The sequence below is a fragment of the Ranitomeya imitator genome, chromosome 3 (assembly GCF_032444005.1).
Source record: "Ranitomeya imitator isolate aRanImi1 chromosome 3, aRanImi1.pri, whole genome shotgun sequence".
In the NCBI taxonomy this organism is placed as follows: Eukaryota; Metazoa; Chordata; class Amphibia; order Anura; family Dendrobatidae; genus Ranitomeya; species Ranitomeya imitator.
In genome coordinates this window covers 651,255,300-651,281,179 of record NC_091284.1, presented here as the reverse complement: position 1 = coordinate 651,281,179, position 25,880 = coordinate 651,255,300, and the positions used below count along the sequence as shown (strand labels likewise).

Here is a 25,880-nt window from a genome sequence, read left to right as displayed (position 1 = left end):
ACCCAGACCGTAATCCTATTGGGAATCTGTAGTCAGATTTGAAGATTGCTGTTCGACAGAGGAAACCATCTAACTTGAAGGAGCTGGAACAGTTTTGCCTTCGGGAAGGGGCATAAATCCCAGGCAAGATGTGGAAATCTCATACAGACTTATCCAAAGCAACTTGCAGCTGTTATTGCATCAATAGGAGGTTCTACAAAGTACTGACTTTAGGGGGGTGAATGGTTATGCACACTGAAGTTTTCAGTTATTTTGTCCTATTTGTTGTTTGCTTCACAATAAAAAGAAAACCAAATATTCACAATTGTAGGCATGTTCTTTACAAGAAGTGATGCAAAATGTAACATAGTAACATAGTTAGTAAGGCCGAAAAAAGACATTTGTCCATCCAGTTCAGCCTATATTCCATCATAATAAATACCCAGATCTACGTCCTTCTACAGAACCTAATAATTGTATGATACAATATTGTTCTGCTCCAGGAAGACATCCAGGCCTCTCTTGAACCCCTCGACTGAGTTCGCCATCACCACCTCCTCAGGCAAGCAATTCCAGATTCTCACTGCCCTAACAGTAAAGAATCCTCTTCTATGTTGGTGGAAAAACCTTCTCTCCTCCAGATGCAAAGAATGCCCCCTTGTGCCCGTCACCTTCCTTGGTATAAACAGATCCTCAGCGAGATATTTGTATTGTCCCCTTATATACTTATACATGGTTATTAGATCGCCCCTCAGTCGTCTTTTTTCTAGACTAAATAATCCTAATTTCGCTAATCTATCTGGGTATTGTAGTTCTCCCATCCCCTTTATTAATTTTGTTGCCCTCCTTTGTACTCTCTCTAGTTCCATTATATCCTTCCTGAGCACCGGTGCCCAAAACTGGACACAGTACTCCATGTGCGGTCTAACTAGGGATTTGTACAGAGGCAGTATAATGCTCTCATCATGTGTATCCAGACCTCTTTTAATGCACCCCATGTGTTATGGCTGGCAATCAGGCAACACAGCGTGCAGTAATCAGCGCACATACAGAGATCTGGCAATAACCAAAAACAATAGGACGAGCTCTGAGACGTGGAATCTCTGTAGACTGCAGTACCTGATCTATCCTCACACAACTATAAGCAGCAGTGGATTGCGCCTAACAACTACCTATGCAACTCGGCACTGCCTGAGGAGCTGACTAGCCTGAAGATAGAAATACAAGCCTGACTTACCTCAGAGAAATACCCCAAAGGAATAGGCAGCCCCCCACATATAATGACTGTTAGCAAGATGAAAAGACAAACGTAGGAATGAAATAGATTCAGCAAAGTGAGGCCCGATATTCTAGACAGAGCGAGGATAGCAAAGAGAACTATGCAGTCTACCAAAAACCCTAAAACGAAAACCACGCAAAGGGGCAAAAAGACCCACCGTGCCGAACTAACAGCACGGCGGTGCACCCCTCTGCTTCTCAGAGCTTCCAGCAAAAGACAATAGCAAGCTGGACAGAAAAAAACAGAAAACAAACTAGAAGCACTTATCTAGCAGAGCAGCAGGCCCAAGGAAAGATGCAGTAGCTCAGATCCAACACTGGAACATTGACAAGGAGCAAGGAAGACAGACTCAGGTGGAGCTAAATAGCAAGGCAGCCAACGAGCTCACCAAAACACCTGAGGGAGGAAGCCCAGAGACTGCAATACCACTTGTGACCACAGAAGTGAACTCAGCCACAGAATTCACAACAGTACCCCCCCCTTGAGGAGGGGTCACCGAACCCTCACCAGAACCCCCAGGCCGACCAGGATGAGCCACATGAAAGGCACGAACAAGATCTGGGGCATGGACATCAGAGGCAAAAACCCAGGAATTATCTTCCTGAGCATAACCCTTCCATTTGACCAGATACTGGAGTTTCCGTCTAGAGACACGAGAATCCAAAATCTTCTCCACAATATACTCCAATTCCCCCTCCACCAAAACAGGGGCAGGAGGCTCCACAGATGGAACCATAGGTGCCACGTATCTCCTCAACAACGACCTATGGAATACATTATGTATGGAAAAGGAGTCTGGGAGGGTCAGACGAAAAGACACCGGATTGAGAATCTCAGAAATCCTATACGGACCAATAAAACGAGGTTTAAATTTAGGAGAGGAAACCTTCATAGGAATATGACGAGAAGATAACCAAACCAAATCCCCAACACGAAGTCGGGGTCCCACACGGCGTCTGCGATTAGCGAAAAGCTGAGCCTTCTCCTGGGACAAGGTCAAATTGTCCACTACCTGAGTCCAGATCTGCTGCAACCTGTCCACCACAGAATCCACACCAGGACAGTCCGAAGACTCAACCTGTCCTGAAGAGAAACGAGGATGGAACCCAGAATTGCAGAAAAATGGAGAGACCAAGGTAGCCGAGCTGGCCCGATTATTAAGGGCGAACTCAGCCAACGGCAAAAATGACACCCAATCATCCTGGTCAGCGGAAACAAAACATCTCAGATATGTTTCCAAGGTCTGATTGGTTCGTTCGGTCTGGCCATTAGTCTGAGGATGGAAGGCCGAGGAGAAAGATAGGTCAATGCCCATCCTACCACAAAAGGCTCGCCAGAACCTCGAGACAAACTGGGAACCTCTGTCAGAAACAATATTCTCAGGAATGCCATGTAAACGAACCACATGCTGGAAGAACAAAGGCACCAAATCAGAGGAGGAAGGCAATTTAACCAAGGGCACCAGATGGACCATTTTAGAAAAGCGATCACAGACCACCCAAATGACCGACATTTTTTGAGAAACGGGAAGGTCAGAAATGAAATCCATCGAAATATGTGTCCAAGGCCTCTTCGGGACCGGCAAGGGCAAAAGCAACCCACTGGCACGTGAACAGCAGGGCTTAGCCCTAGCACAAATTCCACAGGACTGCACAAAAGCACGCACATCCCGTGACAGAGATGGCCACCAGAAGGATCTAGCAACCAACTCCCTGGTACCAAAGATTCCTGGATGACCGGCCAGCACCGAACAATGAAGTTCAGAGATAACTTTACTAGTCCACCTATCAGGGACGAACAGTTTCTCGGCCGGACAACGATCAGGTTTATTAGCCTGAAATTTCTGCAACACTCTCCGCAAATCAGGGGAGATGGCAGACACAATGACTCCTTCCTTGAGGATACTCGCCGGCTCAGATAACCCCGGAGAGTCGGGCACAAAACTCCTAGACAGAGCATCCGCCTTCACATTTTTAGAGCCCGGAAGGTATGAAATCACAAAATCAAAACGAGCAAAAAATAACGACCAACGGGCCTGTCTAGGATTCAAGCGCTTGGCAGACTCGAGATAAGTCAAGTTCTTATGATCAGTCAATACCACCACGCGATGCTTAGCACCCTCAAGCCAATGACGCCACTCCTCGAATGCCCACTTCATGGCCAGCAACTCTCGGTTGCCCACATCATAATTACGCTCAGCAGCAGAAAATTTCCTGGAAAAGAAAGCACATGGTTTGAACACTGAGCAACCAGAACCTCTCTGTGACAAAACCGCCCCTGCACCAATCTCAGAAGCATCAACCTCGACCTGGAACGGAAGAGAAACATCAGGTTGACACAACACAGGGGCACAGCAAAAACGACGCTTCAACTCCTGAAAAGCTTCCACGGCAGCAGAAGACCAATTAACCAAATCAGCACCCTTCTTGGTCAAATCGGTCAATGGTCTGGCAATGCTAGAAAAATTACAGATGAAGCGACGATAAAAATTAGCAAAGCCCAGGAATTTCTGCAGACTTTTTAGAGATGTCGGCTGAGTCCAATCCTGGATGGCCTGAACCTTAACCGGATCCATCTCGATAGTAGAAGGGGAAAAGATGAACCCCAAAAATGAAACTTTCTGCACACCGAAGAGACACTTTGATCCCTTCACGAACAAGGAATTAGCACGCAGTACCTGGAAAACCATTCTGACTTGCTTCACATGAGACTCCCAATCATCTGAGAAGATCAAAATGTCATCCAAGTAAACAATCAAGAATTTATCCAGATACTCACGGAAAATGTCATGCATAAAAGACTGAAAAACAGATGGAGCATTGGCAAGTCCGAACGGCATCACCAGATACTCAAAATGACCCTCGGGCGTATTAAATGCCGTTTTCCATTCATCTCCCTGCCTGATTCTCACCAGATTATACGCACCACGAAGATCAATCTTAGTAAACCAACTAGCCCCTTTAATCCGAGCAAACAAGTCAGAAATCAATGGCAAGGGATACTGAAACTTAACAGTGATCTTATTAAGAAGGCGGTAATCAATACACGGTCTTAGCGAACCATCCTTCTTGGCTACAAAAAAGAACCCTGCTCCCAATGGTGACGACGATGGGCGAATATGTCCCTTCTCCAGGGACTCCTTCACATAACTGCGCATAGCGGTGTGTTCAGGTACGGACAAATTAAATAAACGACCCTTAGGGAATTTACTACCAGGAATCAAATCGATAGCACAATCACAATTCCTATGCGGAGGTAGGGCATCAGACTTGGACTCTTCAAATACATCCTGAAAGTCCGACAAGAACTCTGGGATGTCAGAAGGAATGGATGACGAAATAGACAAAAATGGAACATCACCATGTACTCCCTGACAACCCCAGCTGGTTACCGACATAGAGTTCCAATCCAATACTGGATTATGGGTTTGTAGCCATGGCAACCCCAACACGACCACATCATGCAAATTATGCAGTACCAGAAAGCGAATAACTTCCTGATGTGCAGGAGCCATGCACATGGTCAGCTGGGCCCAGTACTGAGGCTTATTCTTGGCCAAAGGTGTAGCATCAATTCCTCTCAACGGAATAGGACACCGCAAAGGCTCCAAGAAAAATCCACAACGTTTAGCATAATCCAAATCCATCAGATTCAGGGCAGCGCCTGAATCCACAAACGCCATGACAGAATACGATGACAAAGAGCACATTAAGGTAATGGACAAAAGGAATTTGGACTGTACAGTACCAATAATGGCAGAGCTATCGAACCGCCTAGTGCGTTTAGGACAATTAGAAATAGCATGAGTAGAATCACCACAATAGAAACACAGTCTGTTCAGACGTCTGTGTTCTTGCCGTTCTACTTTAGTCATAGTCCTGTCGCACTGCATAGGCTCAGGTTTACTCTCAGGCAGTACCGCCAGATGGTGCACAGATTTACGCTCGCGCAAGCGACGACCGATCTGAATGGCCAAGGACATAGACTCATTCAAACCAGCAGGCATAGGAAATCCCACCATTACATCCTTAAGAGCTTCAGAGAGACCCTTTCTGAACAAAGCCGCTAGTGCAGATTCATTCCACAGAGTGAGTACTGACCATTTCCTAAATTTCTGACAATATACTTCTACATCATCCTGACCCTGGCATAAAGCCAGCAGATTTTTCTCAGCCTGATCCACTGAATTAGGCTCATCGTAAAGCAATCCGAGCGCCAGGAAAAATGCATCAACATTACTCAATGCAGAATCTCCTGGTGCAAGAGAAAACGCCCAGTCCTGTGGGTCGCCGCGCAAAAAAGAAATAATAATCAAAACCTGTTGAATAGGATTACCAGAAGAATGAGGTTTCAAGGCCAAAAATAGCTTACAATTATTTCTGAAGCTCAGGAACTTAGTTCTGTCACCAAAAAACAAATCAGGAATCGGAATTCTTGGTTCTAGCATCGATTTCTGATCAATAGTATCTTGAATCTTTTGTACATTTACAACGAGATTATCCATTGAGGAGCACAGAGCCTGAATATCCATGTCCACAGCTGTGTCCTGAAGCACTCTAATGTCTAGGGGAAAAAAAAGACTGAAGACAGAGCTAAGAAAAAAAAATGATGTCAGGATTTCTTTTTTCCCTCTATTGGGAATCATTGGTGGGGCTCCTTGTACTGTTATGGCTGGCAATCAGGCAACACAGCGTGCAGTAATCAGCGCACATACAGAGATCTGGCAATAACCAAAAACAATAGGACGAGCTCTGAGACGTGGAATCTCTGTAGACTGCAGTACCTGATCTATCCTCACACAACTATAAGCAGCAGTGGATTGCGCCTAACAACTACCTATGCAACTCGGCACTGCCTGAGGAGCTGACTAGCCTGAAGATAGAAATACAAGCCTGACTTACCTCAGAGAAATACCCCAAAGGAATAGGCAGCCCCCCACATATAATGACTGTTAGCAAGATGAAAAGACAAACGTAGGAATGAAATAGATTCAGCAAAGTGAGGCCCGATATTCTAGACAGAGCGAGGATAGCAAAGAGAACTATGCAGTCTACCAAAAACCCTAAAACGAAAACCACGCAAAGGGGCAAAAAGACCCACCGTGCCGAACTAACAGCACGGCGGTGCACCCCTCTGCTTCTCAGAGCTTCCAGCAAAAGACAATAGCAAGCTGGACAGAAAAAAACAGAAAACAAACTAGAAGCACTTATCTAGCAGAGCAGCAGGCCCAAGGAAAGATGCAGTAGCTCAGATCCAACACTGGAACATTGACAAGGAGCAAGGAAGACAGACTCAGGTGGAGCTAAATAGCAAGGCAGCCAACGAGCTCACCAAAACACCTGAGGGAGGAAGCCCAGAGACTGCAATACCACTTGTGACCACAGAAGTGAACTCAGCCACAGAATTCACAACACCCATGATCCTGTTTGCCTTGGCAGCTGCTGCCTGGCACTGGCTGCTCCAGGTAAGTTTATCATTAACTAGGATCCCCAAGTCCTTCTCCCTGTCAGATTTACCCAGTTGTTTCCCGTTCAGTGTGTAATGGTGATATTGATTCCCTCTTCCCATGTGTATAACCTTACATTTATCATTGTTAAACCTCATCTGCCACCTTTCAGCCCAAGTTTCCAACTTATCCAGATCCATCTGTAGCAGAATACTATCTTCTCTTGTATTAACTGCTTTACATAGTTTTGTATCATCTGCAAATATCGATATTTTACTGTGTAAACCTTCTACCAGATCATTAATGAATATGTTGAAGAGAACAGGTCCCAATACTGACCCCTGCGGTACCCCACTGGTCACAGCGACCCAGTTAGAGACTATACCATTTATAACCACCCTCTGCTTTCTATCACTAAGCCAGTTACTAACCCATTTACACACATTTTCCCCCAGACCAAGCATTCTCATTTTGTGTACCAACCTCTTGTGCGGCACGGTATCAAACGCTTTGGAAAAATCGAGATATACCACGTCCAATGACTCACCGTGGTCCAGTCTATAGCTTACCTCTTCATAAAAACTGATTAGATTGGTTTGACAGGAGCGATTTCTCATAAACCCATGCTGATATGGAGTTAAACAGTTATTCTCATTGAGATAATCCAGAATAACATCCCTCAGAAACCCTTCAAATATTTTACCAACAATAGAGGTTAGACTTACTGGCCTATAATTTCCAGGTTCACTTTTAGAGCCCTTTTTGAATATTGGCACCACATTTGCTATGCGCCAATCCTGCGGAACAGACCCTGTCTCTATAGAGTCTCTAAAAATAAGAAATAATGGTTTATCTATTACATTACTTAGTTCTCTTAGTACTCGTGGGTGTATGCCATCCGGACCCGGAGATTTATCTATTTTAATCTTATTTAGCCGGTTTCGCACCTCTTCTTGGGTTAGATTGGTGACCCTTAATATAGGGTTTTCATTGTTTCTTGGGATTTCACCTAGCATTTCATTTTCCACCGTGAATACCGTGGAGAAGAAGGTGTTTAATATGTTAGCTTTTTCCTCGTCATCTACAACCATTCTTTCCTCACTATTTTTTAAGGGGCCTACATTTTCAGTTTTTATTCTTTTACTATTGATATAGTTGAAGAACAGTTTGGGATTAGTTTTACTCTCCTTAGCAATGTGCTTCTCTGTTTCCTTTTTGGCAGCTTTAATTAGTTTTTTAGATAAAGTATTTTTCTCCCTATAGTTTTTTAGAGCTTCAATGGTGCCATCCTGCTTTAATAGTGCAAATGCTTTCTTTTTACTGTTAATTGCCTGTCTTACTTCTTTGTTTAGCCACATTGGGTTTTTCCTATTTCTAGTCCTTTTATTCCCACAAGGTATAAACCGCTTACACTGCCTATTTAGGATGTTCTTAAACATTTCCCATTTATTATCTGTATTCTCATTTCTGAGGATATTGTCCCAGTCTACCAGATTAAGGGCATCTCTAAGCTGTTCAAACTTTGCCTTCCTAAAGTTCAATGTTTTTGTGACTCCCTGACAAGTCCCCCTAGTGAAAGACAGGTGAAACTGCACAATATTGTGGTCGCTATTTCCTAAATGCCCAACCACCTGCAGATTTGTTATTCTGTCAGGTCTATTAGATAGTATTAGGTCTAAAAGTGCTGCTCCTCTGGTTGGATTCTGCACCAATTGTGAAAGATAATTTTTCTTGGTTATTAGCAGAAACCTGTTGCCTTTATGGGTTTCACAGGTTTCTGTTTCCCAGTTAATATCCGGGTAGTTAAAGTCCCCCATAACCAGGACCTCATTATGGGTTGCAGCTTCATCTATCTGCTTTAGAAGTAGACTTTCCATGCTTTCTGTTATATTTGGGGGTTTGTAACAGACCCCAATGAGAATTTTGTTACCATTTTTCCCTCCATGAATTTCAACCCATATGGACTCGACATCCTCATTCCCTTCGCTAATATCATCCCTTAAAGTGGACTTTAGACAAGACTTTACATAGAGACAAACCCCTCCTCCTCTCCGATTTTTACGATCCTTTCTAAACAGACTGTAACCCTGTAAGTTAACTGCCCAGTCATAGCTTTCATCTAACCATGTCTCGGTTATTCCCACTATGTCAAAGTTACCTGTAGATATTTCTGCTTCTAGTTCTTCCATCTTGTTTGTCAGGCTTCTGGCGTTTGCGAGCATGCAGTTTAGAGGATTTTGTTTTGTTCCAATCTCCTCACTGTGGATTGTTTTAGAAATGTTCTTACCTCCCTTCTGAGTATGTTTTCCTGGGTCGTCTTTGTTCGAGTCTGTTTTTCTTCCCGTCCCCTCTTCTTCTAGTTTAACGCCCTCCTGATGAGTGTAGCGAGTCTTCTGGCGAATGTGTGTTTCCCAGGTTTGTTGAGGTGTAGTCCGTCTCTGGCGAGGAGTCCATCATACCAGTAATTCACACCGTGGTCCAGGAATCCAAATCCTTGTTGTCTGCACCATCGTCTTAGCCAGTTGTTTGCATCAAGGATCCTGTTCCATCTCCTGGTGCCATGCCCGTCTACTGGAAGGATAGAAGAAAAAACTACCTGTGCATCCAGTTCCTTTACTTTCTTCCCCAACTCTTCAAAGTCCTTGCAGATTGTCGGTAGGTCCTTCCTTGCCGTGTCATTGGTGCCAACATGTATCAGAAGAAATGGGTGGACGTCCTTGGAGCTGAAGAGCTTTGGTATCCTATCGGTCACATCCTTGATCATCGCACCTGGAAGGCAGCATACTTCTCTTGCAGTTATGTCCGGTCTGCAGATGGCTGCTTCGGTGCCTCTCAGTAGTGAGTCTCCCACCACCACCACTCTTCGTTGCTTCTTGGCTGTACTTTTTGCTGTCACTTGTTGCTGTGTGCCCTTTTCTTTTTTGCTTGCTGGTATTGCTTCATTCTTAGGTGTGCCATCTTCATCTTCTACAAAGATTTGATATCGGTTCTTCAGTTGTGTGGTTGGTGATTTCTCCATGGTCTTCTTGCTTCTTTTGGTCACATGCTTCCACTCATCTGCTTTTGGAGGTTCTCTGACACTTTTTGCACCTTCTGTGACCAGTAGAGATGCTTCTGTTCTGTCTAGAAAGTCTTCATTCTCTTTGATGAGTTTCAAAGTTGCTATTCTTTCTTCCAGACCCCGCACCTTTTCTTCTAAAAGGGCCACTAGTCTACACTTCTGACAGGTGAAATTGGATTCTTCTTCTGGTCGATCTGTGAACATGTAGCACATGCTGCAGCTCACCATGTAGGTTGTCACATCTGCCATGTTGCTCCTAGATCCTGCTGACTTGCTGTGTGTTTTCCTTCTTGTGTAATCTACTCAGCCAATGTGTTTTTCTGGTTTTTATTTTTAGATTCTCTGACATTGGAAGTGTACCTATGATAAATATTGCAGACCTTTCCTATCTTTATATGTGGGAAAACTTGCAAAATCGGCAGTGTGTCAAATATATATTTAACCCACAGTGTGGATAGATAGATATACATATACACAGGCTTGCAAAAGTGTGTAAAACAGTATGACAGCGTGGGAAACATCAAATATTCGGGCTGCCAAACCCGAACAGTAACACGGACTTCAGGGAGAAGTCCATGCTCGAGGTCTGTGAACAATTAGGTGTTCGGTGCGTACCCCAAACTTTACCGTTCGGGTTTGCCCATTCTTATTAATGATAGGTGGAAATGTAACAAATGCAATATCAGACAAAGCTTTAATTGCTTCTGGATTCGTTAACTACAGTGTCGGTCACAAACTAGTCTATATTTGGGATATATAATGTCCATCTTCCTTTTCGGAAATCTGCAGGAAATTTCTTCTGACCACACCTTTGCACATGGACGCTGAGGACACCGGAGTTTGCCAATTGCATGCCCTTGAAGAGGAAGCAGCGAGTGCTGGTTTTGGAGTGACTGCAGGTATTTAATGTGACAGTGAATACTGTGTTCCGTATAAAAACTAAATAAAAACTAAAGTATGTAAAGTTTTCTCTTTGGATTACTTTACCTCTTGTTTGATTGGGAAATTTCCTAAAGGCAAGAAACTTGTAGCACGTGTTGTTTGTACTTGGTCATTGCCACATTTAATATATTGGGGTTTAGTATTTATATGTGATGTAGGGTCCAAATAGTGCACTAAATAATAATAAGCAGGAGATGAAAGAACTGAGGTTACCACCTTATTTTCCAGGTTTGGAGCCCACCAATCTACATGTCATTTCTAGTGATCAGCTGCCTCCTGAGAACCTGAGCGCAGCGATTAACCAGAAGATCACCTCTCCTAATAGGATATTTTCAGATGAAAATCACTATGCCTCCATAGTAGTAGGATTTCCTGACTTAATGGTAAGAGCTATGAAAGTCAAGTTGGCTCAAACCAGTACATTCTACATTTGAATGTGACGTTATTATTGCGTCATCTGCAGTCCACTCTGCAGGCAGCATGTTATACAGGGAATGGGCTGGTTTCTTCCCATAAATGCCATACACGTCCATGGAAAGAATTCTGAAAAGGCAAAGCAAACTCTGCATTGTGGAGTATATGTGCTGTGTACAGCATATTTAATTGACATTTCTTATGTGTGTATAGCTAATTGACATTACACAGTCATATTACTATATTACTAGTTTAAGTACTAATAATGAGAAATCGAGGAGGTTTCCAGAATTGTGGTCTAGCAGCTATGCTGTAAGTGCATAGTCACCAAACCAGCGAACCTCTTCCTACCTGCTGAGATCCATGGCTCTTTTTCTAGATAGGCCCGGCGTGATGTCAAGCGGGCGTCATTCTGCAATGATGATGACTTTCTGGGCATGCTAATCAGAAGGTAGGAGAAGTTTTGCCGGGCTTTGGTCTGGCATCTATAGATTACAGATGTGGCCTCTATAGATTACAGATGTGGCCTCTGGACCATTCTTCTTCGAGTCTCTAGAAGACAACTGTTACTGCCCTTGGTACCATAAATACCATTTATTATTGTATTATGCATAAAATGAATTTACTGTATTCTCATTATTTTTATAATATATTCGCACCATCTGACCTATACATTTAAATGTAAAATATCAGGGGGGTTAAATCTTGTTTGTAAGGTGGAAATAATAGTGCAGTGAATCTGGATTAGTTCCAGATATCTCTTTTTAGAGTATCTATAATATACATCATGAATGAAAACGTTCTGCTTATTCTGTGATTCTCATTACTTATTGCCAGAATGTCTGAAGTGTGAAAGCCGATCTCCGCAGTGGTGGAAATCCACACAATGGTGCAAGATTACTGTATTAATACTCTCAGCTCAGTGCAGCTGGGATCCCCTGAGCTCTGGTGAAAGCCATGGCCTCTGGAATACCGTAAATGCTTATTGCTGTAACAATTGCTGTGCATTTGATTTGTTCTTTTTTTATTTTAGTCTCCTAGTGAAGTTTACAGCTGGAATAGAAAACATCCTCTTGGCAATCAAGCAGGTTCTTCGAGTGATCACTTTTTCCAGCCAACCAAATTTGCAAACATTAAGAGAACCAATTGTGTGAATTTATTAGAGGCCAACCAAGTGGTCAGAGCTGTGTCTGCTGCAGATGTTCCGTTAAAAGAAATCTACCCCAAGGGTAAAACTTTCATCATTTTTGTCATCTTTTTTGTATTGCAATTAATTGACTATAAAGTTTTATAATCTTGTGAGAAATTAAAATAGGAGGATTAAAGAAAGTTATCATATGATCTATATACAACCAATTATATAGAACATAATATGTAATGGGGCCATTAACATTTCAGTAGTAACTATGTAATAATTCATGATCATGGTGAAAACGTCAAACAGTTTCTCTTACTTTCCAGTGCTGCCTCTCAGGCTTTTGTTTTGAATTTGAGAGCAAGTACTGTCTGCTGTAATGTGAGACTACTAGTAAGTAGTACTATAATGTGTACATTAAAGGGGTTTTCCCACTGTCAGAGTTAATTTTAAAGTTTATTTTAATCAATAAATGTTGGAATAATAATTTCCACAAATGTGTTTTTAAAAAAAAAGTCCCTGTGCTGAGATAATCTTAAAAATGTGCCCCTGCTGTGTACTGTGTTATGTCTGAGTCTGACCGTACAGGAAAATAGTCTGATCATACCACAGCTCCTGGGCAAGGGAGGAAGCCAAAAAGAATACACCAATAGCACAGCATGGGATCACAGCTGATTCTTTTAGTGAGGTAAAACAGAGCCTCAAGACCTACCTCTTCCGACAAGCCTACAACCTGCAGTAACCACCGATCGACCAAACCGCTGCATGACCAGCTCTACCCTCGCCTACTGTATTCTCACCCATCCCTTGTAGATTGTGAGCCATCGCGGGCAGGGTCCTCTCTCCTCCTGTACCAGTTATGACGTGTGTTGTTTAAGATTATTGTACTTGTTTTTATTATGTATACCCCTCCTCACATGTAAAGCGCCATGGAATAAGTGGCGCTATAACAATAAATAATAATAATAATTTCTCTGCCTGTTTTTAAAAAATGTTTTACCTCAACGAAAGAATTATTTGTAAGCCCATGCTGTAATGTCTGTACTCTCTTTTTTTTCCTCCCCTGCTCAGGATATGTGGTATGATCAGACTATGTTCCTGTACTGTCAGACACAGCCATTACACAGTACACAGTAGGGACACATTTATAAGAGTATATCCGCACAGAAACATTTTTTTAAACACAGCCAATTGTGGAACTTATTATTATTCCAAGGTCTAGTGATTAAAATGTACATTGTTCATGGGAGAACCCCTTTAAGTATTTGGATTGTAATACAAGCACTCTTGGCTGTAATGATACTATTGTACTGTGATAGTACTGTGAAGTACTGTCAGCTATAATGTGATACCATAAGTACTGTCTGCTATAATGTGATACCACAAGTACTGTCAGCTATAATGTGATACTAGAAGTACTGTTAGCTGTAATGTGATAGTGCTGTACTGTGATAGTACAAGTAATGTCAGCTGTAATATGATACTACTGTACTGTGATAGTACAAGTAATGTTAGCTGTAATATGATACTACTGTACTGTGATAGTACAGTACAAGTTATGTGAGCTATAATGTGATACTACTGTACTGTTAGCTGTAATGTGATAGTGCTGTACTGTGATAGTACAAGTAATGTCAGCTGTATGATACTACTGTACTGTGATAGTACAAGTAATGTCAGCTGTAATATGATACTACTGTACTGTGATAGTACACATAATGTCAGCTGTAATGATACTACTGTACTGTGATAGTACAAGTAATGTCAGCTGTAATATGATACTACTGTACTGTGTTAGTACAAGTAATGTCAGCTGTAATATGATACTAATGTGCTGTGATAGTACAAGTAATGTCAGCTGTAATATGACTGTGATAGTACAAGTAATGTCAGCTGTAATGATACTACTGTACTGTGATAGTACGAGTAATGTCAGCTGTAATGATACTACTGTACTGTGATAGTACAAGTAATGTCAGCTGTAATGTGATACTACTGTACTGTGATAGAAGTAATGTCAGCTGTAATATGATATTACTGTACTGTGATGGTACAAGTAATTTCAGCTGTAATATGATACTACTGTGCTGTGATAGTACAAGTAATGTCAGCTGTAATGATACTACTGTACTGTGATAGTACAAGTAATGTCAGCTGTAATGTGATACTACTGTACTGTGATAGTACACGTAATGTCAGCTCTAATATGATACTACTGTGCTGTGATAGTACAAGTAATGTCAGCTCTAATATGATACTACTGTACTGTTAGCTGTAATGTGATACTGCAAGTAATGTCCGCTGTAATGTGATACTACAAGTACTGTTAGCTGTAATGTGATAGTGCTGTACTGTGATAGTACAAGTAATGTCAGCTGTAATATGATACTACTGTACTGTGATAGTACAAGTAATGTCAGCTGTAATATACTACTGTACTGTGATAGTACAAGTAATGTCAGCTGTAATATGATACTACTGTACTGTGATAGTACAAGTAGTGTCAGCTGTAATGTGATACTACTGTACTGTGATAGTACAAGTAATGTCAGCTGTAATATGATACTATACTGTGATAGTACAAGCAATGTCAGCTGTAATATGATACTACTGTACTGTGATAGTACAAGTAATGTCAGCTATAATGATACTACTGTACTGTGATACTACAAGTACTGTTAGCTGTAATGTGATAGTGCTGTACTGTGATAGTACAAGTAATGTCAGCTGTAATGTGATACTACTGTACTGTGATAGTACACGTAATGTCAGCTCTAATATGATACTACTTTGCTGTGATAGTACAAGTAATGTCAGCTCTAATATGATACTACTGTACTGTTAGCTGTAATGTGATAGTGCTGTACTGTGATAGTACAAGTAATGTCAGCTGTAATGATACTACTGTACTGTGATAGTACAAGTAATGTCAGCTGTAATATGATACTACTGTACTTGATAGTACAAGTAATGTCAGCTGTAATATGATACTACTTTGCTGTGATAGTACAAGTAATGTCAGCTCTAATATGATACTACTGTACTGTTAGCTGTAATATGTTACTACTGTACTGTGATAGTACAAGTAATGTCAGCTGTAATGATACTACTGTACTGTGATAGTACAAGTAATGTCAGCTGTAATATGATACTACTGTACTGTGATAGTACAAGTAATGTCAGCTGTAATGATACTACTGTACTGTGATAGTACAAGTAATGTCAGCTCTAATATGATACTACTGTACTGTTAGCTGTAATATGTTACTACTGTACTGTGATAGTACAAGTAATGTCAGCTGTAATGATACTACTGTACTGTGATAGTACAAGTAATGTCAGCTGTAATATGATACTACTGTACTGTGATAGTACAAGTAATGTCAGCTGTAATATGATACTACTGTACTGTGATAGTACAAGTAATGTCAGCTGTAATATACTACTGTACTGTGATAGTACAAGTAATGTCAGCTGTAATATGATACTACTGTACTGTGATAGTACAAGTAGTGTCAGCTGTAATGTGATACTACTGTACTGTGATAGTACAAGTAATGTCAGCTGTAATATGATACTACTGTACTGTTAGCTGTAATGTGATAGTGCTGTACTGTGATAGTAGAAGTAATGTCAGCTGTAATATGATACTACTGTACTGTGATTGTACAAGTAATGTCAGCTGTAATGATACTACTGTACTGTAATAGTACAAGTAATGTCAGCTGTAATATACTACTGTACTGTGATAGTACAAGTAATGTCAGCTGTAATATGATACTACTGTAGTGTTAGCTGTACAGCACTATCACATTACAGCTAACAGTACAGTAGTATCATATTACAGCTGACATTACTTGTACTATCACAGTACAGTAGTATATTACAGCTGACATTACTTGTACTATCACAGTACAGTAGTATCATATTACAGCTGACATTACTTGTACAATCACAGTACAGTAGTATCATATTACAGCTGACATTACTTCTACTATCACAGTACAGCACTATCACATTACAGCTAACAGTGCAGCACTATCACATTACAGCTAATGTGATACTACTGTACTGTTAGCTGTAATGTGATAGTGCTGTACTGTGATACTACAAGTAATGTCAGCTGTAATGTGATACTACAAGTACTGTTAGCTGTAATGTGATAGTGCTGTACTGTGATACTACAAGTAATGTCAGCTGTAATGATACCACTGTACTGTGATAGTACAAGTAATGTCAGCTGTAATGTGATACTACTGTACGGTGATGGTACAAGTAATGTTAGCTGTAATGTGATAGTGCTGTACTGTGATGCTAACAATACTTCCGTCTGTACTGGCTCCATACTGAAAAGCATGAAGCATTATATTTCATGTATAGGTAAAAATCTGTGAAGGAGCTGCAGTGCTTATATGGGTTTTCTCATCTTGGTAAATGATGTCATAATGCTAGGATATGCTATTACATCATGATCGCTGGGGTCTTACCTCTAGGGCTCTTGCAATCTAAGAGTGAAAGAATCTGTGCTTTGCTTCAGTACTATATCGCCTTCATTACTTTTCCTTGCACAAAGACCCTTTTGGCTCCATGGCTGTGCAAGTAACTGCAGCTTGTGACTAGGAATGTCTGTATGCAGAGGAAAAACTGTGATGTGAAGAAGATAGTGCTGAAGCAGAGTTGTGGTTTCTTCATTTTCTAGATTGGTAGGGGTTCCAGAGATTGGACCCTCATTGTTCGTTAAAGAAGGGCATATCCTCTTTAATATGTAATCACTCGCTAAAATAGAAATACCTGCGCTGGCCCCTTAAACTATGGATTGGTGCAGTACTGGCAGTCTGAAGAACCCTTTTATGTGGCTATGTTATCTCATAATAATATTGCAAGATATGTTGCCTCTAGAACAAATTTTTGCACAGAGAAAATGAAGTTGTATTCTCCCTGCAGCTGCTCACTTCTAGTCATCCGGTGGAATCAAGGAATTGCATTAGTCACCACTCATTAAAGAGTGAGCACGGCTCTAATCCGTCCCCTATACTTTTACTGATAGCCTACGTGCAAGGGAGTGATTAAAGCGTGTGCCTGCTTAGTGATCAGTGACTGTAATATTTCCCTGCACCGCTGCAATGACTGGAAACAGTGGCTACAGGGAGAATAAAATTTCATTTTCTCCCTGTAGCTGCTGCTGTAGTAAACTGGCTATCCAGGGTTTAAATACTATATACCTACAGATTGACCCTGTATTTGTGGATCTATAGCGTTTCTCCAGTTCACTTTTAGGCCATAGGCAATGTATAGAAATACTGTCTTCACTTGAAAATGTCTCAAGTCCAGGATCTTGTCTGTAATTGATCCATATGATTATTTAGACATTGCTTTCAAATCACCCTGCACATATAAAATGGGGTTTGATTTAATATACTTGTATGTGATTTACTTATGAAAATGGACTAAAGCACAGTGACAGACTTGGGGGTGATCTCATCCTCCGTTCAGACGGCCTGAATTTTCAGTGTCGGGCTGATGTAATCTCAACTGAATATATGACAAGTGCCTGACAGCTTGATCAGAGATCAGAAAAGCTTGTCATGCCATTACGCTAATCTCATCTGATCTCTCATAAAGCTGGGCAGCTGTTCCCGTGAGAGCCAGCGCTTGATAATAAAGATGTATTAGTGGCTGTGATGTCATTTCGGACCTTTCAGTATTGACGCCCGCCCTTAACTGTATTATTCAATAGTCCTTTTCAGAAACACATTGAAAATCAAATAAGCAAAATTGATTGTTATAAAATATAAAGTTTTGCTTTCATAGTTATCTGTTCTGAGCTAAACTGAGTCTTACAAATGACATATCATGTTAAGTTTTGCAATGTGCCAAGTGCAGGGGAAACATGAAAAAAGCCGGATTCTGTTCCCATTGAAAACCTCATAAATAATCACTACTGACATTATCTAGAATCACTTAATCACTGTTACAGTTCTTTCCATACCTGATCATATCTATCTATACAGGCTCTGACTAGTCCACAGGGGAACTGTCTCTGTTTGAGAGGGTAGCTCCATTCCTCTACAACAGCAGTAATTGGTATTACACACTTATCGGATAACCCCCTTCTCAATCCCTATGTTTTCTCCTTTTAAAATAATAACACTTATCCATACCTCCCTTGCTGGCGCCATTCCAGTGGTGTCGGCACTGGCTTTTCCAGGGATTGCATAACATTATTGTCACTCAATCTCTGTGGCTAATAAGCGCTGGCATCACTCTGCCCTTCGTCATTCAAATCGCATACACAGGGAGAGCTACTGTTCTCTCACTTCCTTCTGATATGTGATTCGTCTGAAGGCAGGGAGAGTGAAGCGGCTGCTGATTGACCACAGGGATTGCGTGACATCATAATGTTATACGATCCCTGGGATAGCCAGTGCCGGCACCGCTGGAATGGCACCTGCACCGGAGGGGAGTATAAGTGTTATTATTTTAAAAGGGGAAAACATAGAGATTGAGAAGGGGGTTGTCTGAGTAGTGGACAACCCCTTTCACACAGCATGTAACCTCTCATCAATTCATTTAGCAAACCACCACTTTATTATACTGTAGCAGCAAAGGAAAATTTGTGAAACAGAGTCAGAAAATATTTAATTTAGCTGAACAGTGGACCCCCAGGATCAATGACACCGCTGGTTATCCATGCTCCGCTCTTCAGAATGTTGGTGTCATCGGGATACCAATGAATCCATTCTGATTGTTAGCGTTGGTAGTATGCCAACGTAACGCTAATTTGTCAAATTTGAGGTCGCTAATGCTGGGACTCTTGTACGTTTGTGCTGTGTTGTCACTTTCCTGATCTGAATTGGGCTATTGATACACGGATTCTGTGGTGTTGAGTGTTTCTTAATTTAGCATAGTCATGAATGGTGTCAATTTGAGGTGACAAATTAATTTCACATAGTGTGTGCGAAGAATGTGAGAAGAAAGGCATATTTTTGGGTGCGTGACTCATTTACTAGCTGTGAAGCTGCTTTTACTGCAGCCACATTTTTCCTTATACCACATAGGCAAGCAGTTTATTTTGGAGAAGATGTAAATAGCAGGAGAGAAAGTTTTGCTGTTTTTGGTTACTGTTTCTTACCTTTATTATAATTGGGTCTCTTGATGAAGGGTAAGCTTTGAAAATGACATAGAAATAGCCATTTTCACAATGATCTTTAAGAGATATTTCTTATGTGGCTTTCTGAACCGCTTTTCTACATAATGGCAGCGAATGTTCTGCAGCATTAGAAACACAAAACCAAAGAAAGCGCTCCGTGATTATGATTAAGTGAGAGTTTTATTATGCTTCAGTTTTAAATATGCAATGTTCTGTGCTGTATGTGGTAATGACCCTTTATCCAGCCATAAGGTTGCATGTGTTACCATTAGAGACCCTAAGGCCTCAATTCATCAAGACTTGTATTTTGGAGTCAGACGCTTCAGATTCATTAAAACGCCTCCTAATGAATCAGGCTCGTCTGCAAAGTGGCATGCGCCTCTCCTCATATCTTACTCCAGTGACAGACAGCTGTAAGACTTCTGGCATAAGATATACCACAGCTAGTCATGAATTAGATGAGTTGTAGTGTCATTCTCCCATCTGCCCAAGCTTTACTCACTTTGGTGGATCTTCACAAAACTGGCATAAAATGCAAGTTGGCAAAAATGTTGCCACTTATGAAAGTGTTTTACACCAGATTCCCCATGAAAAAGCACTTTGATGAATTGAGGCCTAAATTTTTACGGTCAGTTCTTTACGGGGTACTGGAACCATGGGAATGGACAGCTGCTGCTAGGAGTCTGACAATAGAAATAGAATAAGTCGTTTCCTCCCACTAACCCCGAGAGAGTGCATTTTAGCTTATTAGTCAGTAGTAGACCGGTCTAAATTGTCAAGATCTGTTTATACCGTTATTTTTGTATTTTTTGTTAATGTTTTCTCTCTTATAATATGGTTGGAGAAACAGAGTGATTTGGTCTCACTGTCCCTCAATGCGGGAAAAAGGAGCAGTGCTAGGAAATAACACTGTTATTTGTTGCTTACCAACAGCAGAACTAATTGGAAAATGACTGTTTCCTATGAAAAAGTGTACAGTCCTTGACACAGACTCTTGCCAGTCTGCCTTCCAGGGCAAGGCAAGTAGCAGTGGGACTCTGAGTCCTGCTCCATCACTACGAGAGATCCACATCTTTGGGACAAGTGATTCTAGCTTCTTTTCTGTGTTCTCTTTCATCCTGGACCTCCACTAGCAACCTTCCACACAAGACACCTTCAATTGGCTATCCTATCGAAGTGAGACCAATAACCCCCTATTTGGACCGTCCTATTCTATGTTGGCTGCACTTAACACTAATTCACCAGGCTGCTCATTACTTCTGAATCGCTGGCTGGTCGGATCTTTTTCTCACAGATCAGGGCTGCTTTAACCTGCAAGAGTACCATCTGCTCATCAACAACCTGAAACTCAGGGCAATCCTTCTTTCCCTTATTCACTGGCAAGAGAGTATGGCCCATTAAGGCAGAACCAGCAACAAGACCATTATGACAGCAGGATGTTGGAGTATACCACAGTGCTACATTCCAGTGATCTTAAAAGCCCACATACCTGGAATAGAAAACGGCTGGGCCTAGGGGAACGGCTCTCTATGCACTGTGATAGTCTCCATGATTTGACAATTTTGAGCACACTCCAGGCACCAACCTCATGTCCTCCAGGATCAACCATGAGGTCCCCCACTTTGTACCCCAAACTAATGATCTTTTGTAATCACCTCCATGGAATCTCTTCTCTGTCCCCTACATTTTCCCATCTCTCCCACTTCTCCATGGGTTCTCAAGCAGGTCACAGTGCTAGTCGTTCCAGTGATCTTTGTGCCCTGTGACTAGCCAAGATGCTCCTGGTACACGGATAGTCAACCTAGTCGCAGATATTTCATGGCTTCTCCCAGATTATTTTTTCCCATGGTCATACATCCAGCTCACAGTTATTGTGTTATGGAAACCGCTTTTCCAATCATGCTGGCCATACCGAGATAAAAGCGAGGAAGCCTCTTTCCTCTCACATTTCTCACCATAATCTGGAAATTATATTTCCGTTGATTTAATGAGCCATATCTCTCCAATGATTATTTCTCTTCCCTCAATCCTTTCTTTTCAACAATCTGGCCTTGCTTTGTGCATTATTTTTCAGACGCCTTTAGGGTCCAAATCCCATGTTGAAACTTCTTCAAAGAATTGCCCCCTTAGTTCCTCCATAGAGACCTCTGATATATCTGTGAGACCTTTCCTTTCTTGGAAGGTGGTGATCTTATTGTGATTTTTATCTGTAGGGGGGGATCCAAGGTGATGGTGCTACCCTGTTGGTTGCCTTTTGTAATCTTTATTAAAGACATGGTAGTCCTCCAACCAGTAGCATACTTCCTACCCAACATGGTCTCTTCCACATCTTTCAAGACATTGTTCTCCCAACATTCTGCTGATCCTCTTCCCAACTTAAGAAAAGGTTTCTCCACAAGTTGAATGCTTTAAGAGTCTTTTTGTTTGTCATTCCAGAAGATAGTTGCAAGGGTCTCCCAGCTTCCAAGGCAATTAATTTCATTAATCAGTTCTGCCCTCTTTATGGATCATGGCTCACCCTACCAATGTGGTGGGTGTCTCCTGCTCAGTGTGACATCAGGGTCCAGCTTTTCAGGTTTGAAAGGCAGCTTCATGTTTTTCTGTGCACTATCTATTTCCTGTGTCCCCAATGAAATAAACTGAGAAAAGAGGATTTTTTTTTATACTCATTGTAAAATTTAATTCCCATAACCTTCAGTGGGATACACAACTCTGAATCTTGTATGTGTGTCTTTTGGTTCAGTTGTTCTTTTCTGCGTTATTTTACTGTTACTTCTACTACTGCGAATCTCTTACTGATTAGATCAGTGCCAGTAACATGGTATAGCCTAAAGGTACCGTCACACTGAGCAACTTTTGAACGAGAACGATAGCGATCCGTGACATTGCAGCGTCCTGGATAGCGATCTCGTTGTGTTTGACACGCAGCAGCGATCAGGATCCTGCTGTGACATCGCTGGTCGGAGCTAGAAGGCCAGAACTTTATTTCGTCGCTGGATCACCCGCTGTCATCGCTGGATCGGCGTGTGCGACGCCGATCCAGCGATATGTTAACTTGTAACCAGGGTAAACATCGGGTTACTAAGTGCAGGGCCGCGCTTAGTAACTCGATATTTACTCTGGTTACCATTGTAAATGTAAAAAAAAAAAACACTACATACTTACATTCCGGTGTCTGTCACGTCCCCCGGCGTCAGCTTCCCGCACTGACTGTGACGTCACCGCTGTGCTGTGCTTTACGGCCGGCGCTGACACAGTCAGTGCGGGAAGCTGACGCCGGGGACGTGACACACCGGAGTGTGAGTATGTAGTGTTTTTTTTTTTTTTTACATTTACAATGGTAACCAGGGTAAATATCGGGTTACTAAGCGCAGCCCTGCGCTTAGTAACCCGATGTTTACCCTGGTTACCCGGGGACTTCGGCATCGTTGGTCGCTGGAGAGCTGTCTGTGTGACAGCTCTCCAGCAACCACGGCCAGGTCGTATCGCTGGTCGCGTTGGTAAGTCGTTTAGTGTAACGGTACCTTAAGCCTAAAATGAGCCGACTTTTTAATTTACTTAGTCTCAGCCTCCTAGTAGCAGCAGCCTACACCCATGATTTCTGTGTCCTCCAGTGAAGGCTATGAAACATAGACTATGATGAGCATAACATGTTAAGAGGAAGGGCCTAAAGCTCTACATCACATATATTTGTCTGTTAGTTTGAGTGTGGTGCTGAATCAAGAATTTACAGGTATCTCAGACCTCGCCTCCTTCCTTTTTGACTGCCATGTCTACAAAAAGTAGGGATTTCAATTATTAAAATACCCATTGTACTGAATATTTTGCCAAAAAACTGTGTGTCAACCTTCTCCTGCCCTACACCATGATGGGCAGTGATTATACAGGATTTCCAAATCCTTTAACAATGTATATATGAATATGGAATGGTCGGTTTTTATTGTGCATAACTAAAGTGTTAAAAACTGCTTGATTTGTAAACTGACTGCACCTAAGGGCTTGCTGACTGACACATTTATGAGTATATCTTGTATTTCAAAGACAAGCAGTCTCAAGTTCAATTTCGGTAATTACTTTATTATACCTACTGAGATGTATTCCACATGATAGTTCAGATGTGTCATTTGCTAGGAATATTTTTAAAATATCACAGCAAAGTTAATCTTTGCTTAATCTTTTAGAATTTGTTATTTAGACCTAGAACATCCTGCTCCTTTTATGTATATAAACTAAAGAACTGGAGAATTTTCAACTTTAACTGTATAGTTGCTTCAAAACAACAGTCGATTATGAGCTCTCGGTGGTTTGGATATATAATTTATACAACATTGCATATAATGTTATTTGCTTCCTTTTGATTACTTTTTTCATAATGTGAAGGGTCATCCATCATGTTGCAACAGTCTATATATGAATCATCATACGTCAAGAAGACCAAAGGAATGTCAGAAATGATATACGTTGCTCTTAATAGGCTTCTCAGCTTGTGCAATACAAACATCCCATTGTACATTATATGACTTCATAATCAGAATTATTGTCTCCACTTGAACTGATTTTTATACTTAAAAGTTGCTCAGAAAGAGCGGCGTAATCTTACATCTCTGTAATCAGGATAATAATGGGCGACCGCATTGAAGACCATATAAAAATTTATATATATATTCCAGAAGATCACTAAACAGCAAAAGGGATTCATACAGTAAATAAATTAAATTTTATTAAGCATATCATTTACACACAATTAGGACAAAAGTGTACATGGGTTGAATGCAGCTAAAAAAACACACACATTGGCACCATAGAAGATTGCACCAGTAGGTGCCAGAGTGTAGAGAAAATAGATAAATGTGTCTCAAAAAACACGACCGCACACAAGATTTTAAGAGAAGCAGACAACAAAAATAGTGTTCAGTTTATAAAATGGAAAATCATATTCTATTAAAGGCGAAAATTGCCATTAGACTCTATTTTTATCATGCCCGATTATCTTGCAAACTGCCAGTTACACCGGAGGGCTGCGTGGTTCACTGAGTGCTCTATTGAAATACATGGCCACGTTGAGACAAGGTAAAAATCTAAGTAGCTAGCAGCCGTTCATAAACTCAGACAATAGGTACTGATATCCAGTGAAAGAAAGCAGTTTTACATGAGGTTAGCATTTAAGCCTGTCTACGGTGTCAGGATCTATAATATAAGGCTGGGAGCGTCACTCTGTCCGAAGCCTTTATAGACTGCGCAAGCGCCGACGCAGTCTGGACCCCACAGAGTGACGCAGCCCAGGAGATCGCGGTATGCGTAAGCACTGAACGCACACCGCAATCTCCAATGGAGAAGCAGGGACGTGGCAGGAGGGTGAGTATAAGCTATATTCACCTGTCCCGTTCCAGCGCTGCACGCTGCTCCATCTTTCGGGTCCTCTGCCTGTGACGTTCACAGTTCAGAGGGCGCGATGACGCGCTTAATGCGCGCCGCCCTCTGACTGAACAGTCACAGCCAGAGGACCCGGAACACGGAGCGGCACGCAGCGCTGGAATGAGACAGGTGACTATAGCAAGTGTCGGGGGCCTGAGTTAGTGGCGACTCCGGCACCAGAAGCCCACAGCGTGCCGGTGTCCCCGCCTGCTCAGGCCCCCCAGCACTCGGCGCCCAACGACGATAGGTGAGTATGTTATTTTTTTTTTATATATCGAAGCAGCATACGGGGCATATACTATGGAGCAAGTTATGGGGGCCATCAACATTTATGGAGCAGTGTACGGGGCATATACTATGGAGCATCTTATGGGGGCCGTAAGCCTTTATGGAGCAGTGTACGGGGCATATACTATGGAGCATCTTATGGGGGCCATCAACCATAATGGAGCAGCATATGAGGCATATACTATGGAGCATCTTATGGGGGCCGTCAACCATAATGGAGCAGCATACGGGGCATATACTATAGAGCATCTTATGGGGGCCATCAACCATAATGGAGCAGCGTATGGGGCATATGGATGGGAGCAGCAAATTACAGAACGGTGGCGCAGGATGGGAGCAGCACATGACAGAATGGGGGCGCAGGATGGGAGCAGCACATGACAAAACGGGGGCGCAGGATGGGAGCAGCACATGACAGGATGGGGGAGCAGCAAATGACAGAATGGAGGCGCAGGATGGGTGCAGCACATGTCAGAATGGAGGCGCAGGATGGGTGCAGCACATGTCAGAATGGGGGCGCAGGATGGGAGCAGCACATGACAGAATGGGGGCGCAGGATGGGTGCAGCACATGGCAGGATGGAGCAGCACATGACAGGATGGGGGCGCAGGATGGAGCAGCTCATGACAGGATGGGGGCACAGGATGGAGCAGCTCACGACAGGATGGGGACGCAGGATGGAGCAGCACATACCAGGATGGAGACCATATACCAATATGGGCGTAGAACGGGTTCAATAGCTAGTAAGTAGTAATCAAGATGGAGATAAAG

At 42.1% G+C, this 25,880-nt stretch overlaps 1 protein-coding gene across 1 annotated transcript in view; it reads left to right on the top strand.

Moving 5' to 3' along the window:
* VWA8 (von Willebrand factor A domain containing 8) overlaps window positions 1-25,880 on the top strand; it is a 616,504-nt gene that overhangs the window by 426,481 nt on the left and 164,143 nt on the right. Inside the window, exons 34-36 of the mRNA XM_069758217.1 lie at window positions 10,555-10,664; window positions 10,936-11,090; window positions 12,155-12,350. Of these exons, the coding sequence (XP_069614318.1) occupies window positions 10,555-10,664; window positions 10,936-11,090; window positions 12,155-12,350 (461 nt within the window). The remainder of the gene's footprint in view (window positions 1-10,554; window positions 10,665-10,935; window positions 11,091-12,154; window positions 12,351-25,880) is intronic.